Source organism: Oratosquilla oratoria, chromosome 34 (assembly GCF_046742065.1).
Source record: "Oratosquilla oratoria isolate Oo_2021 chromosome 34, ASM4674206v1, whole genome shotgun sequence".
Lineage (NCBI taxonomy): Eukaryota > Metazoa > Arthropoda > Malacostraca > Stomatopoda > Squillidae > Oratosquilla > Oratosquilla oratoria.
This window is the reverse complement of record NC_134810.1, coordinates 16,686,842-16,705,663: the sequence shown is the minus strand read 5'-3', so window position 1 is coordinate 16,705,663 and position 18,822 is coordinate 16,686,842. Positions and strand designations below refer to the sequence as shown.

At 46.0% G+C, this 18,822-nt stretch overlaps 1 protein-coding gene across 41 annotated transcripts in view; it reads right to left on the bottom strand.

Moving 5' to 3' along the window:
• Window positions 1-18,822, bottom strand: part of LOC143018069 (MAP/microtubule affinity-regulating kinase 3-like) — a 500,962-nt gene that overhangs the window by 109,584 nt on the left and 372,556 nt on the right. For 2 of the 41 annotated variants that reach the window (XM_076173136.1, XM_076173141.1), the window contains exon 1: window positions 48-627. The exons of the other annotated variants lie outside the window; for them this stretch is intronic. In XM_076173136.1, the coding sequence (XP_076029251.1) occupies window positions 48-269 (222 nt within the window). In that variant the 5' untranslated portion in view covers window positions 270-627. Of the gene's footprint in view, window positions 1-47; window positions 628-18,822 lie in introns of those variants that run through there. 41 annotated transcript variants of the gene reach the window in all.

Sequence of the window (18,822 nt, the reverse complement as noted above, 5' to 3'; positions counted from 1 at the left end):
GTATCCACATGCATGTATACATCACTCCCCCTTAGTCCTTTACGTACTTGCTTAAAAGTCACGACTCTGCGCACCGTTGGGGTTCCTTTCTTCTTGTGCCGACTGCTGTTGTTCCCCTTGACCGACAGGGAACTCCGGTTGCTCTTGCGCGTGGACGTTTGGTTGTTCGGGGAGGGCACCTGCGTGTAGCCTACTTCTTGGTACACGCCCCCGGCACGGAACTTCGGGGAGCTCGGATGCAAGCATCGGGGCAACGCGACGCACTTCATTCTGGACGCTGGCGAGCACTCTCCGCCCTTCACACTTTGCCAGACTTCGCTGCGCCAATTCTTCTTCTTCACCGGTCCTTGGAAGTCATTTCGATTCGAGAGGGGGGGGGGAGTAGTCGTTCTGGCTGGAGAGGACAACTATCTGGACCTCAAAGGTCCGTCACTTTGGTAGAGTCCAAGGTTCTCTTCCTCACATGCCGCTACGACGTCGCCTCTCTGCGGTCGAATGGCGTCATCCGCGATCTCGGAACCCGACGGAGTATCTCTCGTCCGAATACTCTGGGGTTGCCTCGGCATGTGGAAGAGAGAGCCTGGAGGTGGAGGGTGCACATCAGACCAGGCCAAGTGACATCTCTTACACACGAGCGCGCCGCATGCGATCGATCCTTTTATATCTCTGAACTGGAAAAACGCCTTAATATGCACGCCGAGAAAACGCCACGTCACTCAATACATAGATGACACTAGGTCTTACACACACACACACACACACACACACACACACACACACACACACACACTGTTTGATGGTGCAGTAGTCTAGTTCCTGGCCGCCACTACGGCGGTCCGGGTTCGAATCCCGCACCATGGCTGAAATAATTTCAGTATTGTTACGCTGTGACTCGTTACTCCAACTCTCGTAGGCGGGGAGTTGGGCGTGTAAGGTCACATCATTATCCATAGATAGGTCATATACGAGTTCTGAGCTCACTTAAGGAAGGGAAATAGCTGTCGATTACGAGTCCAACGCGTGATCCAAGACCATGGTGAATTACACACACACACACACACACACACACACACACACACACACAGAGAGAGAGAGAGAGAGAGAGAGAGAGAGAGAGAGAGAGAGAGAGAGAGAGGAGAGAGAGAGAGAGAGAGAGAGAGAGAGAGAGAGAGAGAGAGAGAGAGAGAGAGAGAGAGAGAGAGAGAGAAAGAGAGAGAGAGAGAGAGAGAGAGAGAGAGAGAGAGAGAGAGAGAGAGAGAGAGAGAGAGAGAGAGAGAGGAGAGAGAGAGAGAGAGAGAGAGAGAGAGAGAGAGAGAGAGAGAGAGAGAGATTAGAAGACCCTGAGGAGGGTGCCTGCGTTCGTGGGGCTCAGAGCCTGATGATAGAATAATATGCGCTGCAACCAGGGGGAGGAGGGAGGGTTATTCACACCTGTATTAGCACTGTGGGCACCAATGATGTAAAACAACCAGCGCTTGCCTGAACCAATATGTATTAGACGGGAAGAACTGCACGAGCAGTCCAACTACTTCGCAAATTTGCAGTTTGACCTTTCGTCGCCGGATAATCAATTATAATCAGTTAATTTTTGTTTATTTATTCATTACCACCATTATCATTGCTATTATTATCATTTACAATTGAGAAGAAGTTACTCATGAAGTGGTTCACTATGCAAAGAAAGGTGTTGGTGACGATCGCGAGGGAAATAAAACCAGAAAAAGGTACGAGAAAACAATACTATGCTGTAGTTTGTCTGAGCAGCATGACTAGTAGAGGCATAAACACACAAGCGAAGTAAACATACAATGATTTGTATGAACTAGTGTGCATTTAACTTTGACAAATCAAAAAAAAAAAAGGAAAAAAAAAAAAAATCCTCTGTATCCAGCACGAATTAAGTAAACACTGCAAAACCGAAGCCAGTCAAATGATTGGAAATGAAACTGAACGAAGCGAATGAAAAAATGTGCCGTGGATCCAACTGCCCGCGGCATACACGGCATCACGTCACTCGGCTAAAGATTCGGCAGTCCTCAGATATCTGGAGTCCACTGCTGGACACAGGCCTCGCCCTTCCTCGCCCACGAACGTGACGACCTCATCCACACCAGTCCTGCAAACTTCTGTGTATTTATGTTCTTCACCTTCTGACAGGCCTACATCTTTCTCGAAGCGTCCAGTAACACAACAAGAGCCACATTCAGAGTAGTGCTCCGAAACCAAAGGCGAAACAGACTGGAGAGAGCGAGAGGGAGCGAGTGAGAGACACACACAGAGAGCTAGCGAGCGAGACGCACACACACACACACACACACACACACACAGAGAGAGAGAGAGAGAGAGAGAGAGAGAGAGAGAGAGAGAGGGTACGAATATATGGGAAGTTTCCTTGAGCTAGCCTTAGGGCGTTCTGTGCTTGGGCAGCTGGGGAAAGCAGAAAACACCGCTAGATGACAAGTTCGTCCTCAGGCTCACGTCGCACGCATATATATATATATATACATATATATATATATATATATATATATATATATATATATATATATGTGTGTGTGTGTGTGTGTGTGTGTGTGTGTGTGTTTTAGGGGAGGGGGGCAATGTCTTAACGACCACACGAACGAAAGGTAACGAAAATAAAAATATCGAATAAAATAGGGGCACGTGCACCATAGCAGTAAGATAGCCTCATCCACAACACTCCTGGAGCTAAGTTACATAAACGAGCAGATAGACAGACCCACGCGTGCGGGAGGAAGGCCTGACCAACCGAGTGTGATCGTGCGAGGGATTTCCCTCAAGGGAATCAACACCAACAGAAACAGGCATGGTGATAAGCTCAAGCAAAATAAATAGCCTAGTTCTCCAATATTTTTAAGACTGATAGGAAATGAATGATTGATTGACACACACACAGTGAAAGAAGAACATAAGCGTCGTAATGGACATACAAAGCATATATATATATATATATATATATGACAATGAAAACGTCTTTCAGGCTTCATGCATACTGACCAAGCTCGCACACTTTCTCAAACAATTCCAACTAGAGTACGAAGACGAAGACGACCGACCGTCTTCGGAGATCGGCCTCGAAGAACACAACGTCCTCCTGAGGGGGGGGGGGGTTAACACAGACTCACTGAAGAACTCGACTCCACGCACACTCGGCAAATGAGGAAATGACTCAGCCTGGTATGGAATGGATGGTAAAGGTACCCGTATTTAGTCACACACACTTTTAGACGTTCCTCAACACTAGATATTCCGTTCTCCCTAACACGGGTCACTTTAGCTGGGCCCCAGATACATCAGCACCGCAATGACAGCTGTCTCTCTGTCTCTCTTTCTGTGTGTGTGTGTGTGTGTGTGTGTGTGTGTGTGTGTGTGTGTGTGTGTGTGTGTGTGTGTGTGTGTGTGTGTGTGCGTGTGCACGTGCGTGAATACTATTCACCATGGTTTTTTATCACGTACTGGATCCATGTTGATCAGCTACATATATACTTTCTCGGATGGAAGCTTAGGAGCTCGTACACTTTATACACCGATCTATGGGCAATCCTGGGCAATACTGTGATCATGTGCACGCGTGTACACACCCACACACTATCCCCTCACTCAATAGGACATTAATAGCTTGCACTGTTAGTGAATTTTTCAAGCCCTACGTAGGCCTGGGCCGTTGCGAGCCCTCGACACTAACCACTACACCAGCAAACGGTGTGTGTGTAAACACTCCAATATCGAGTTTAACTGCATTTCCATGTTTCCAGCACTCGTCACTATCTTCGCCCCACTATAGTCTTACAAGTGGACATAAGCTCAGTGAGGCGTCAGCCACAACCCCTCCCTATCACACACCAAATGACGTTGAGCCACTCACAACAACACTATTCTTGACGACTTTCGAAATCACTGCACACAAACACTCGAACCAAGTCTCTCTCTGATATTACACTACGTCTTGGAAACCTCCTCCTCCTACTTCTCCCTTTCCCCACTGGAAGTTTTCGAGAACGACACTGTTCCTGCCGTCCGTCGTCCTAACTCCAAGAGTATCTCACTGCGACGTTCCGAGCCAGACAGCGCCATGGCGTCGAAGTCCTCGTCTTTTCTGAACGCATTTCACACCACGCAAACGCACCACCACCACCACCACCACGGTCCCCAGACCTGACCGGCACCAGCAACGCTTCACAACTGCTCTTGACACTGCCCACCACCACCGCCGCTGCCACACCACTACCACATCCTTGCCACTAATTCCATCTCTTACCGACAACCCAACTACTGCTCCCAACACTGCGAACCCAACCCACTCCGCCACATCCCTTCACCTCGACTCCCACCGCCACCGCCACCCCCATCACTAGCATCGGCACTAAAACCTCTTCCTCCTCCTCCTCCCATTCTTTCACAGCGCCCTTTCCAACCCCCCCCACCACCACCACCACCGTGGCTGTCCATACTCATCGTCACTTTGTTTCCTTTTCTTGGTCACTTCAGTCTCGATCAAAGTTCAATGGTGCCTTCTGCCAACAAGATCCTCGCTTTCGAGAACTTCTTATCTAGTTTCAGTGGGCCTTCACTTACACTCTACAGTTGTATATCCGCAAATTTAACATGGACTTGTTTAAAAACCGTGCAATATTGAGATATGAACTACTAAAGCAAACGCACGCTCGCGCGCGCGCAAACACGCACACACCCACACTTTACACCAAGGTCTACAAGCACACTAAACTCAAATTATCTTTAACCCTTCCGAGCGAAGTAAATATTTTAACGGTTTGTTTTAATACTGAACAATCTTACTCTGCTTAAGACAACCCTGAGCCTCAAGGAGTGAGGGAAAAAAAAAAAAAAAAAAAAAAAAACACGCTTCTCGGCCCAACAAATACCTTGATCATTTTGTTATGGCTAATGTTAGATGATTTCAACGGGCCTCTACTGTTAGTTTTTTTTTATTCTCTCCCCCCACACCATCATATATAAATTATATATTAAAACGTATACCTCTATACACACACCACCACAAAAATGCAATTAAGTTGACCACATGTTTAACATTCCCAAATGCACAACTACGCGTATACAAAGCCACTCACCAATCCATCCCTAGTCCAAGCACACGCGCGCGCACACACATACACACATCACACACACACTAAGTCCACAACCTCATTGCTGATGCTGTTCACGATACTGCAAAATACCAGGTGTGTTTCTTAGTCACTGCGTCTCTACGGGCGACCTTCTCTGTCCCTTTGTTTCTCTGTATAAACAACTTCCTCCTCCCTTCTATCTCGAGTCATCTACGGCTTCAACGCGTTGCATTCTTCGCCGCCGCTGCACCCTGGAGGCCCAAACCGCTGCTGGAGGTCGGCACGCCCTCCCTACCTGGAGGCGTCGTCGGCCTCTTCCTTGTTCTGACTTTTCCCCACAATGCACTTCCCTCTAAACCCCCTCCACAGCACTTCCGTCATTTTCACAATCTATGGAGTCTTCGACCACGTGACCTTGTGACGTCTTCAAGGCGTCGCAAGAAAGCACAATGCTGAACGAAGGTCTTCACCCCCATCATCATCATCATCCATGACTCGTTACACAAGGTCGACCTATCTCTGTCTCTCATAAGGCACTCCTGCTAACTCCTTCACCTCGTCCTCCCACCTTCTCCTGCCCTGCCCAAGCTCTTGGCGTCCGGTCATTAAAATATTTGCTCAGGTAATCATGATGTATCAGCTACCAGTTGCTCTCTCACGCTTCTTAACAACCTTCCGTTCTAGGTGGCACTTTTCACTCTATTCTGGCAGTTGCCAGCTAGTATGTTCATGTTCTTGGTAGGGAAGAGGTGAGCCCATCCCCATGATGACCTTCGGTGCCGCGTTACATTTTTCTTCCTCGCCCTGGCACTCCCCAGACAACGAATGGGTGAAGAAGCCCATCTCGGTCAACCCGTTCCGTCCTGGGTCACTTTCCACTCTTTTACTCCGGCTGCCTCTCCACGAGACGTAGTCATCTCCGGCGCCCCTTCCTCGGTGGCGAAGGACTTCTTGTGTCCAGCCTGGCACCCTGTTTTGTGTGGCACTCACAGCATCTCAGATCCGGCGACCGCCGGCGTCGTCACCGCGTCGCCCCGCTGCGCGACATTCGCAGATGCTGCCTCCGCTGCCAGCCCGGTATAATACAGTCGGCAACATCCGCTGCGTGTCACCGCCCTCCTCAGCTTCGTCTTTGTCAGCCGACCCCCCCCCCCCGACCCCTACACCGCTCCTCCTCCCATCCCGGCCTTTGTCACACACACGTCACCTCCCCCCCCCAGCTCGACCTTCTCGTCCTCTTCCTTCGTTTGTCTTTGTCGATTTGTCACAGTCCCATCCTGGCGCCTCTTTGTCCTTAAGTCCTCCTCCTCCCGAGACACACTTTCTCCTTCTTTCGCACCATTCTGTTCTAGTCAAGCCACACGTGTCTGGCATGTCAGCCCACGTTCTCCTCCCTTGCTACAGTACTCCACCCGATGGTCTGCCTGGGCTTTATGGGCTGCTGAGGACGGTTTGTTCGTCGTTTCACGTCTTGCTCGTTCTTCCCGCCTTCCGCGAATATCGTCCCGTAAGAACATGGGGGGAAGTATGAATATGATCTAATGAAAAGTAAAGCGGGAGGAGGCCCATTATGCTATAAAAGAAGTGTGTATGTATACATGCATATGTACATACATATACATATTCATGTGCATACAGCAGAAGGGGGTCAGGAAGAAGCGAGGCTACGGGGAGGAGGGTGATGATAAATTGAAAGAGGGGTGGGTAACGAGAGCGGGTTTTGAGAAAGAGAGGAAAGGGGAGGAGGGCGCGGGGAAGGGTGTAAGAAACGAGACGGAAAGAGGAGGATGTTGGAAAAACGGGGAAGGGTGAGGGACTGGAAGGAAAGGTCACGAGTTGGGAAAAGGAAAGGTGAACAACGGAAAAGAGGAGAGGCAAAAAGGAAATGGCAGACGGTAATAAAATACGGGAGGGAAACACGATAGAAAGAAGAATAAAAAAAAACACACAAGGAATGGAAAAGGAGCGGGGATGGGGTGAAGGAGAGGCGAAAAGACGAGGGCATGGGAAAGGAAGAAGAGTTGGGGAGGAAGGAGCGGAGGGTGAGAAAGTGAACGAGAAGTGGGTAGATATGGGAAGGAAAGGGGACGGAGAAGTAAGGGGGGGGAAGCCACACCCCTTTCCCTTTTCGATCGAGCGTACGCAAGGAGGCGCCTGCTACTACTACTACACCTGGCCTAGGCCGTCGTGGAGTTTCTTGTCCAACAGGCACCAACAGGTGAGGCAAGGAGGCAACACTTGCGGGGGGAACGGAGAGCTGAAAAGTATGAAGGATTTTTTTTTTGCGCTTCACCTTAACATATTTCCTCTACCTGCCGCCAGTCGATTTTATTCAGTTGAGGGAAACAAAAAACACCTTTCCGCCGCAGCGAAATGATCGACCTCCCCCCCACCACCATTCAACGAGGAAATAATTATCTAATAATAAAATATACAAAAACAAACAGGGAAAATTGAGGCCCGTGCGCCATAACTCAACAGCAGTAGTCTTATATCAGTGGTGGTGGTAGTGGAGGTAGTGATGATGATGGTAGTAGTAGTAGTTTTACTAGTGGTAAAGAGAGCAGCAGCAGCAACAGCACAAGATGCTCTTATCACGTTCCCGCTTCCGGGCGCACACGACGGCGTCGACCAGGGCCTCGATATAATGGATGGCCTCATGTCTCGTCTCGTCTTCCCAGCCAGCAGAGCGGGGCTGGGCGACAAGTCCGTTCCCTCTACAGGGCTCCAACTTAACCATCTGAAACACTAAGGCTATTGCCTGTAAGTGGTCCTGACGTCTTCTCTATTAAGCCTAAATTGCGCAGCGGGTGACTCCGAGTTCAAGCAGGACCTGCCTCTGCTCGGATACTTAAGGGAGGAAGGGGAGGGGGGGCATGAAGACACCACTCTACTTCCCCCGCGCAGCACCACCAGCCTTCACATTGCAACACCTAATCATTCCTAATATTACACGAAGGGTCCGATGCCACGCCTGAGCAAACAACTGAAATGCACTTGAACCACACACATCGCCAGACTATTCACCTCCGTGTCAGCCCCTTCGGAAGCGATGAATTCCCCCCCCCCCCACCCGCCTTCCGCACCGGGCAACACTCCTCTCAGCCTGGGCCGCCATCCCTCCCCAGCTATGGCCCTTGGCCACTCCGGACCACAATGATCCGTGGCCGCATGAACAGACTGATACTACTTCAGACCTGCGCCGTTTCCCGCCAGCTATTACGACCTTACTCTTATCTTCACCGCCAGCCAACTACAATGCTACCGTTAACCCCTCCCCCTTTCACAGAGTTGTTGGCAAATGGCTGGAATCGATGTTTCCCTCACCAGACAACAACTAGAAATGCGAACATTGATTCTGTGTCGAGAAAAAGACAGGAGATTAAAGATGGCAGAATCAATTTTATTAGTCTGGATAAACCAGCCATCAATATACAGTTATAACCCGAAGTTTCACTCCCATCAATGAAAATACCTTACCACCAACCAGGGTTGGCTGATTTTTATCATGATGATTTAAATCAGTGATTTAAATTAAGATTTAAATCAAATGATTCTTTTAAAAAAATCATCGATTTAAATCAGTATTTACTTCTGCCCAAAGCAATATGGAATGTAAATGAAAAATATAAAAACAAACATAATTATACCTGCTTTATATATTTCTGAGAAATAGAACACTAAATGTTTCTTTTTACTGTACAGTACAACAAACATTTTCACATCCATTAAGAAAGAAATCAAAGGGTTTTATTTGTAATGAATGAACTGAGGACTAGAATGTTAAATCACTTGCTTTTCCAATAAAAACATAAAAAATCCACATGCTATTGAATAAGGAAATCAAAAAGGTTTACTTAAAATGAGCTATACTTATTTCTTTAAGTAATGAATTTAAAAAAGAAAATTATTGCAGCCTGTATTCAGAGCAAAAGCACACTGACTTTATACTAAATGCTTTCTTTTATTGTACAGTTCAACAAAAAATTTCACATCCATCAAGAAAGAAATCAAAGGGATTTACTTGTAATGAGCTAAGGACTAAAATGCTAAATCACTTCCTTTTGCAATAGAAAAAAAATCTACTTGCTATTGAATAAGGAAATCAAAAAGGGTTACTTATAATGAGCTATACTTATTTCTTGAAGTAATGAATTTAAAAAAAGAAAATTATTGCAGCCTGTATTCAGAGCAAAAGCACATTGAATTTATTCTGTAAAAGCAATCTTCTTTTAAAAAATAATGAAACACTTCTCTGAAAGTAGTTCAAAAAAAAATTTGAATATAAAAAAGTAAGGTTTTTAATTCTTTTGACAATGAATTTGGTTCTTTTAAGCATCCTGATCATTAGTATCATCATATACATCCATTTTGTGTGCATTCATAGTTTTAAACAAAAACACCAGTTTTGCAGCTTTTTCTGTTCCCAGCCGGTTCCTTAATTTTGAATGTACTATACCATAGCTTGAAAAAACTCGTTCAACCCCTGATGAAGAAGCCACTGCAGACAGTAGTTGTTGTGCTGCTGAAATGACATCACTATCCAACACATTTGAATGTGACCTCCACCATTCAACAGCTGACATAGACTTGGTCACAAAATCACTGAACTTAAATGCATGGAAAGGAGGCGATTTGGCTTGAAATTTCATGATGACTGGGACAAGTGAAGGAAACCTTTCATTAGCATAGTCCATTGCATTATTCACTTCTTCTTCACTAAGCAGTTTTCCTTGAAGGGAAGGATGAATTAGGTTTGCAAGAAGATGAGCTTGTGTTATGACTTGGTCATACCTCTTTCTCACAGCAGTTAGGGCATCTCTGCCATTGCTTAAAGTTGTGATTAATTCTTTCCAAATGTTCACTGCTTCAGCAATTGTACATTTATCACTCTGTGCTTTGTCTAAAGCCACAGCTATTGGTTCTAGTCGTGCAAGTAGGTCCTCTGCTGACCGCTTCAGGGTTAAGTTAGACACCTTTTCTCTAACTCTGACATCAATTTGCTCCCTATCAACTTCACATATTTTCATGAGAGCTGGCCAGTTCTTTATATATGTCTTCAGACAGTTACACATGGTATTCCATCGTGTGTCTTGAGGCATAACAAGACGTTGCTTACCCTCCTGACGATATCTTGCAGAAGCATAATGATTGTTTCTAAAGTATTTTACTATATTCACCACATGCTCTTTAATATTGTCAATTTCCAGATCATGAGCCAGAAGATTCAAAATGTGTGCAGTACAGCCATAGGTCACCAGCTTCAGTTCATTTTCCTGTTCTAACAGTTTCCTCATTTTGTTTACATTAGCTGCATTATCTGTAACAACACTGCCAACATGACAGTCAAGTTCTTCTTTACACTTCTGAATTGCTGATTTTGAGAGCTCTTGTAGATATTCAGCAGTATGAGGCTGGCCACTTGTGTCGACTGTATCTACTAGATATATATGGCCACTTGAAGTTGTCACAGTAATACATATAATAGGCTCGTTGTGAATGTTAGACCATCCATCTAAAGACAGACATACAATTTCATCCTTAAGCTCTGTGGCACACTTAGCATATTCTTTCTCATATATCATGGGTAGAAATTTGTCTGCAATTTCTTTTCTTGTTGGAGGAATGTATCCTGGCCTCAACTTCCCAACCATTTTACAGAACTGAGGATGTTCTACCAATCTAAATGAAGAGTTGGTTGCAAAGACCATCTTAGCAACTTCTTCATCAAGATTTACTTTTTCATAAGAAGATGTCTTTGTGACGAATGTGTCCAAAGTTGTTGCTTTGCGCTTTGAAAAGCTTGTTGCAGAAGCTAGACTGACTTTCTGTAATACTGGAGTTGCAACACTTCTTTCAGGCACCTTTGGAGTCAGTTATGTTATGTTATAAGCAAGTGAGAGATGATGCAACACTGTAAAAACACCTCAAATGTATTTTACACTAACATATAGAATATATATATAACTTTCACAATATCTTTTATGCTGATTATTAATAAAATAAAATAAATCTGATTTAAATAAAAAAATTCCGATATTTTTTTTTTTTTTTTTTTTTTTTTTTTTTTTTAAATAAAAAAAATCACCAACCCTGCCACCAACCTACGGGCGTTGGCGCTCCGTGGGTAGCTGCGTCGACATCCTCTCCCAGAGTTTCTTCGCGGGTACAAAACACCCCCCGCCACACTCCATATATCATTCCTGTTTCTTTTATCATTATGTATATTGTAACTCCTGAAGATGATCTCTGATTGGGCGGAAAGACGTCTAAGTAAAGCAACATCTACCTTGGAGATTCTATCAATACCCTGGCCTCCAATCTCCCCCTCTCTCATAAGAAATATCGAGAGTGCTTCATACAAATTGAACAATGCTACTACTGCTGTAGACTTCAACAAAGCCTGTATTCAAAATTACCTCCTTTCAATACACACACACACACACACACATATATATATATATATATTATATACACACATATAATTGTTCAACATCCTTAAAATATTCTTGGATAACAAAAGAAACCACGAAAAGAGAGAAAGAGAGAGAGAGAGAGAGCGAAGTCTACGGGGCTCGCGTTCCCCCGTTGCAGTCGTCCAGTGCAGGTCCACCGACATTTTTTTACGGCATGGTTTCCTTAATTTCAAAGAGTACAATAATGACCTAATGTCGGTTGAGCGCATAGAAAACAAGGTTCATCGCCCATACAATCTCGGTTCGTGCCAAAAGCAAGCATCATTGGATTCTCCCGGGGTGTGGATAAAAAAAACTACGCCAGTCTGTGTGTGTGTGTGTGTGTGCGCGCGTTTGTGTGTGGGTGAGAGAGGGGAGAGGAAGAGGGAGGAAAGTGAGAAAGGCAGAGGGACAAGAAGAGGAAAGAGAAAGATTGGAAAAAAAAAAAAATGCAAACTCCAGCATTCCGGTATGACAGTCGGCACCCAATCGGCCCGGCCCGGCCAGTACATCACTCGGGCGTTTGGGGGGAAAAAGGGGCACAACAGGACCTGGGCGGGCCGATGGAATTCCAATGAACGGAGTTATTCGTTTCACGCTGAAAAAGAACACGTGGCGTTGCCGAGTGAATACAAATCAATGGATAAAAACGATCTACTCACATAAAATGCCTCTTTTTTTGTATGTATATATATATATATATATTATATATATTATATATATACATATACATATATATATCGTATATAAATCATACTATGTCACGGTTCCCCCAAAATGCGCTGTACACTGTACATGCCACTTTTCAGTTTATTTCTAACAAGCACCTGTGTCCGGCGTTGTCCAGGTAACAGATACCCAACACTTAGGCCGTCGTCCAGACCCTATCGTGGTTCCAGCTTAGCTTGTGTGTCCCTCCCTCCATGCCAAAGCCGAGATGCCGTGGTCTATCAGGCAGAGTGAGGGTGTCACTTTCACGTTGCCCAGCATTTTGCTATTCTTCTTTAAAAAGTCTCAGCATCTTTATCCACCAAGGTAGCGCTAACGAGCTACCATTACCTTAACAATGAAGAAGAAGGAAAGGAAGAATGAGAGAAACAAGGAGAATTAAGAGAGGAAGAAGGAGAGTAAGAAGAAAAGAAGACTCGGAATCCATGTTCTAGGCTTATCACGCACTGTGCTTTCCCTTGACTAAAATCTCCTGGCCTCCTTTGAGACCACGTGTCCATGCTAAGGAGCCTCACTTCCAAGTCCAGAGTGTCAACAGACTTCTTCCACCTGAAGATAGTCGTTAAAATTTCTCTACTCTTCCTGCCAGCCTACCCGCCTGCTTCTTCAAAGTTCCTGTTAAACAACTCCAGCACCAAAACGTTTCCCATTTCCCATTACTCAGTTATCCAATATTCAGAACGTAATGCATACCTTATCATCACTCATCATTCATTTCAAGAGAGAGTGATTACTATTAAGGTTATTTTCTCCAAGATCGGATAGGTGCTTTCCTTAGCTGAATGAAGTAGGTTGATCGAATTTGTTTTTTACCCTTTTGGATGCGCGAGATTTTCTCGAGCTGAAAGAAATCGCGTGCCGGCTGCCAGAATAACTGCATAAAAGGACGCCATACCGATAGCGTTCAATATTATCGGCAACACTAACACTGTTGACAGAGATGCTCTGCTGCCACAACACTTCTCTGATGGGATCGACCCAAGTTTATGAACTCGAAGTTTGTCCACGTCGACCTGACGTCATCACTCGAAGACCCCTTCACCCTGCCTCTCTCCATGGGGACAAACGGTTTGGGCGCTTTTCACGCCATTACCATCACTTGACGAGTGTGACAAACGTTTCCGCAACTGAATATTCTGCCCCCGACAACAGGAGGAAGATGATGCTGATGATGACGAGGAGGAGGAGAAGGAGGAAGAGGAAGAGGGAGAGGGGGAGGGGCACGATGTAGAAAAGGAAGGATAAAAAATCAAACCGGAAAAAAAATCAATGGCTAACTTAAAGAGAGAAGACTTTCAAGTGTTTGGGTATCACCATTGAACAACCTTAACTCCCTGATCATGGTAGTGGGAGTCCTAGGGAGTTGGGCATACACACAGGGACCCTCCCTGGCTTCAGGGGTCCCCTTTAATGTTGGGACAGTGAAGTGGGTGCACTGGCAAGTGCCCACCCACATCACACTGTTACCCGCCACACGCAAAAATAAGAATTCTTTCGCAGAGGGTTCCTTCTCAGACTTCGGCTACTTTGGATTCCTTTCGAGGCCTTGTGTCCCCGCCCCCCTACCCCTGCCGCAATATTTTGACGTTGTGGTTGTCCATACATGATCATTCTTTGACCAATCAGAGAGGCTGTTGCAAGTGTTCCGAAGTCGAGGAGGGGGACTGGTGACCCATCGAGAAATATTTCTATTCCTGCCCACCACACAACTGATGCCCTGCCGAAGGAAGGTAACGAAGAAGGAGAAAAGATAACAAGGGGGGAAGCCTGCCTAGAGCCTCACCGATTTTCTTCCTGACAGGACCAATAACCGGCTTTATCCAACGGCCCCAACGAAAAGAGGGAACACGCTTCTTCACTCGAGTTAAGCTTCCCCGGCCTGCCCGCCCGTCCGTCTCGCTCCATCCAATTCCTGAGGATCTACCTTACTAGGGAGTCGAGAGGCGGAGAGTGCATCCGAAGATAAATCTAATGTGAAAACGACAACGGACGCAGCTACGCATAATACCTCCCCTTCCGTGGAATAACGGGTGGGGGGAGGGGCAGTAACAGAGTTCAAGACATGTGGGGAGGGGGGGGATGAAAAGAGGGTGCAAGGCAGAAATCGTAAGGAAAAGGAAGAGGAACTGGCTTATGTCTTCGTGTACGTACCCGCTTGCATGCGCGCGCGCACACACACACACACACACACACACACACACACAAAGTAGTTTTTTTCAAAACAAGTTTTGGAAACGTGAACGAGACATTTTTATGTTAATAATTTGTTAAAATTTGTTAATCACTTGGTTCAACACAATATCGGGGTACTGAAAACAAATCTAAAGGGACCGTGACGTAACTCTTTGGAAAGAAAAAGTCCACTTCACTTCACTTCACTTCCCGATTCTACGAAAGGATTCGCTACCAATTCCGAAATAATATTTAATACTCCCCATTCTCACTGATGACCAGCACCTGGCTCAGTCACGAGCTGTAGGTGAAAGCTTGGGCGATTTTACTTTTTAGGATGCACGTGCACTTGCAATTTAGTGTTGCGGCAATACCTGTGTGTGTGTGCGTATGACAGGGAAATTCACAACTTTTACACACAAGCTAACCGTCGAGTGCAGAGGTCATCGGTTTAAATTAGCCGCATTCGTTCTCTCTCTCTCTCTTGCAATTACGAGTTTTATTCAATTTTTTATCATATATTTCCTTCATTCAAGTTTGATCCAAATGGGAGAAAACTTTACTCAAGTGGGTTACGAAACTGGCATAGATATTTCAATTGAGGCGAGAGGAGGGACTCTTTATAAGTTAACCTACGACAAATCGAGAATAGTGAAACGAAATTGTATTTTCGCCAAACTGAAAAAAAACCTACAAACCAGTGGTCAACATAAGAAAAAATCAACGTGAACTTGCTATGTATAGTCCAGTGCAGTTACACCGATGGAGAGAACGAGCATCCTGTTCCGGCCCTTTGTTCAGCCCATTTTCCACTGACCCTTTTGAGTCCCCCTTTTTCACACCGATGCTCCATTAACCCGCCGTAAACGTTTAACCCATTTGGCGTACAAATGTTTGATCCATCTCTCCTCTTTCAGAATAACAGTTTCTTTTGTGGCGAAACGCCCTTTCGCCAACTTTCGGGCATAGGGAGCACCTAAAGATAGGAATAGGCTCACTTTACCACAAGAATATACAGTGTCAGCATAAGTCCAAGCAACAAGTCCTTGGACAGGAGCGATGGTAAACTACAGTCCATAAAAAACAAACCCAAATTCGAAAAGAATTGTTGTTGCTGGTTGGTAACTACCTATATGTTTACTCTCGACTAGCGGAGGCGGCCGGGGGGTCCTCGCCTTCACTGACAGTCAAGTGTGGCGGTCTGCTCTCGAGGCAGGGCCCACAGCTACAGAACCATTCTTCTCTAACGACCACAAGTATACCTACCTGGTCTTGGCCCTTTGGTGGCGAGGAATGCAACTGTGTACTGCCCCCCCCATCTCTCTCTCTCTCTCTCTCTCTATGCGCGCGCGTGTCGTGTGCACGCGTGTAGTTACGGCAATGAGTCACTTCAGGTCACAGGTGCGCCTGGCGGCGGCGGCGGCGTTGGGTGAGTGCCTGACCAATCACCGTTTCGGCAAACCGGCGCCGTGCCGCAGTAATAACACACATTACCCAAAGAACACTTGAGGTCCGTTTTCGTCGACGTCACTCTTCGACCTGCTGTCAACCCAAGGTTGGATTGCCCAGCTGACGCTCGCATGAAGTCAGTAACCATTCAGGAATCCACTACTGAACATTTCTTTTCAGCAAACTGTTACGAGTTCGATTAACTCCTCTCGTGTAAGATAGCAGTAAGTTACGGAAGGTGTACATGAATCAAGTCGAACTGCTTTACTCAAAAAGTTTAGAACACTGCTGGGCACGGAAGAAGAGCAGGAGGCATACCATATTGGGTAACTGTGACCAATCACAGGCCACTTGGCAAACTACAAAATGTCAGGGTTCCACTTTCATATCATTAATATTAAAAAGGTGAAAGGACAATGGTACTTGCAATATTTTATATTCTTATATATTCTGTTCCGTATTTGTGATTAAACTTGCATTCACTTGCCCGAACCTTGCCTAGCCAAGCACGAGTCAGCCAACTCATCCTGCAGAGTGCCACCGTGTGCTCTGTCGATTTGCCACCGGGCGTGTTCCAATCCAAAGGAGTCCACATTCCAAGTCTCCTCCAGTGTCAAGGGCATGTTGGAGACTTTTGTGGACGCCTCCTCTGACACCTATTTGGGTGAAGAGGGCAAATATGAATACTCGTCTAGATGGCCAAGTAAGCACAGGGAAGATACCAACGACCTGTATCTTCGCTGCTGAAGATGCAAGACCTCGAACGAGCTCGACCATCAACCGACACAGATTCTCCCCCCTCCCCAAACCCACACACGGGATCGGCTCACTTTCAAGCCCCTGCACCCCAAGGGACTGACTGTGTGGCCTGGGCGCCTCCCATCCCAGGAGGCCAGACTCCGACGGAGAGGCTCTACGACTCCAGCCTGCGACAGCAAACATATGCATGGTGTGCACACACTTAAACACTCCATATACATAAACGGTGTCATAGATGCGCGCGCGCACACACACACATTTTTCTTCGCGTGGCGTAAGGCACGTCAAGTTTTCCTTCCACTTTCAGAGTTTCAGGTCCTCGTTTCGAATACACCCTGCCAATCGAGTGTCGTTTGCACGAGTCGTACAAGCACGCAGGGCAAAGGTGACAGCTTCAGCAACAGCCAGGGGCCTCCTGGCGTATGTCTTTCACTTTTTCTCATTATTTTCTTTGTCTATTTTTTTTTTACCACAGCGAGTGTACATTTTTCTGACAGGTTCTTGCCATCTTCGACACCGGGCGCCAATTACATGTTATGGCGGCCTCCCCGAGTCTATTTTACTAATCCCTGTGGTACGCTCCAACCCATTCTCGGTGGCGAACGGGGCAAAGTTCGCAAACCCTTCCATATCATCATGCTACTTTTCAGATCTCCATGACGCCCTATCGTAGGGATTAATATTCCATTTACTTCAGTGCATATCCTGTCTAACGATACACGAGCATCACAAATAGACACTGACATTACGAGCCTGTTTACCCGGACACTTTTTCCGGCATGGGCAGAGATGCCTCGCCATGTGCTCACTTCTTACGACATCGCATGTCATCCTCGCCTGTGGTCACACTGGGGACGACGCGAGGTGGGACGACGCGAGGTGGGACGAGACCGCCGTGTCACGTGTCCGCGCCATTGCATGCCCTCCTGACTTCCAAAGTTTGTAACCTAATACTGGAGTAAATCACATGCGCGAAAACTCGCTCGCTTGACCACGCCGCTCCTTTAGAATACTCAATTGCTCAGTACTTACCATAATAACCATGCTATACAGTTCTACTGAAAATCTAAAACTCGTACAATTTCAATATTCGGAACGAAATCTAATTTCGAAAATTTATCAGTTTGAAATAAACACTTCTGTATCTTGGTATTCTGGATGATCCCTTTATCTACAACGTGCTAAGATGGGAGGACAAATGAGTTCTGTGAGTTTTGAATGGATAAGGAATGGGCGCAGAATGAGTACTGTATATGCTTTGTACGTTTGTGTGTGTGCGTGTGTGTGCGCGTGTGTGTGTGCGTGTGTGTATATATATATATGTATATAAACATCCGCTATTTAATACTCTAAATATTCCCAACAGAGAGGCACATGTTTTCTTCAGTGAGATGTGCTGGCTGGTGCAGGAGCGTAATATTCGGGGGGGGCGCGCGCACACACACACACACACACGGTTCGATGGTGCAGTGGTACCACCCTCAATCACTAATTCTGATCCGAGTCAGTCCTGCAAGGAATAGATGTATGTGTGTCTGTGTATGTGTGTGTGTGTGTGTGTGTGTGTGTGTGTGTGTGTGTGTGTGTGTTCAGCATTACACATAAACCGAACCATATATGAACTCGGGAGGAACCGTGGTGAATATCTGTCTCTCTCTCACACAGACACCTATGTGGTTGCTTCCGGGAAGGCACCACTTGTTGTAAACGAGTCCAAGATGATCGGATGCATTTCCACCAAATGACCCAACCGAGCGTGCACATCTGGGGACGTAGTATGGAAAGGGTTGTTTTTTTTCCTTAGTCGTGTGAAAACAGTAGGATGGGGATTTCACAGGAAAACTTGGTGTTTATACATATGCTGTGACGCCATCTAGTGCTTTACGGTTGATCGCACTCGCAGCATCCTGTGGGAGGAGGCCATGTTCAGCAGGAGTCGATTCTCATCACAAATATTTATGAACTGCTGGTTTCTAGTTTCCCCATTTCATTTGTTGGTATATGCGTTGGTATATGCGTTGCAAAATAAACAGACCGAAATAACCTCACAAATACTGGGGTAGGAGGAAGAGGAAGTACAGGAGGTATGAATATGGAGTGGAAAGGGAAAAGGAGGAAAAAGAAAGGTTGTTGTTGTTGTTGTTGTTGCT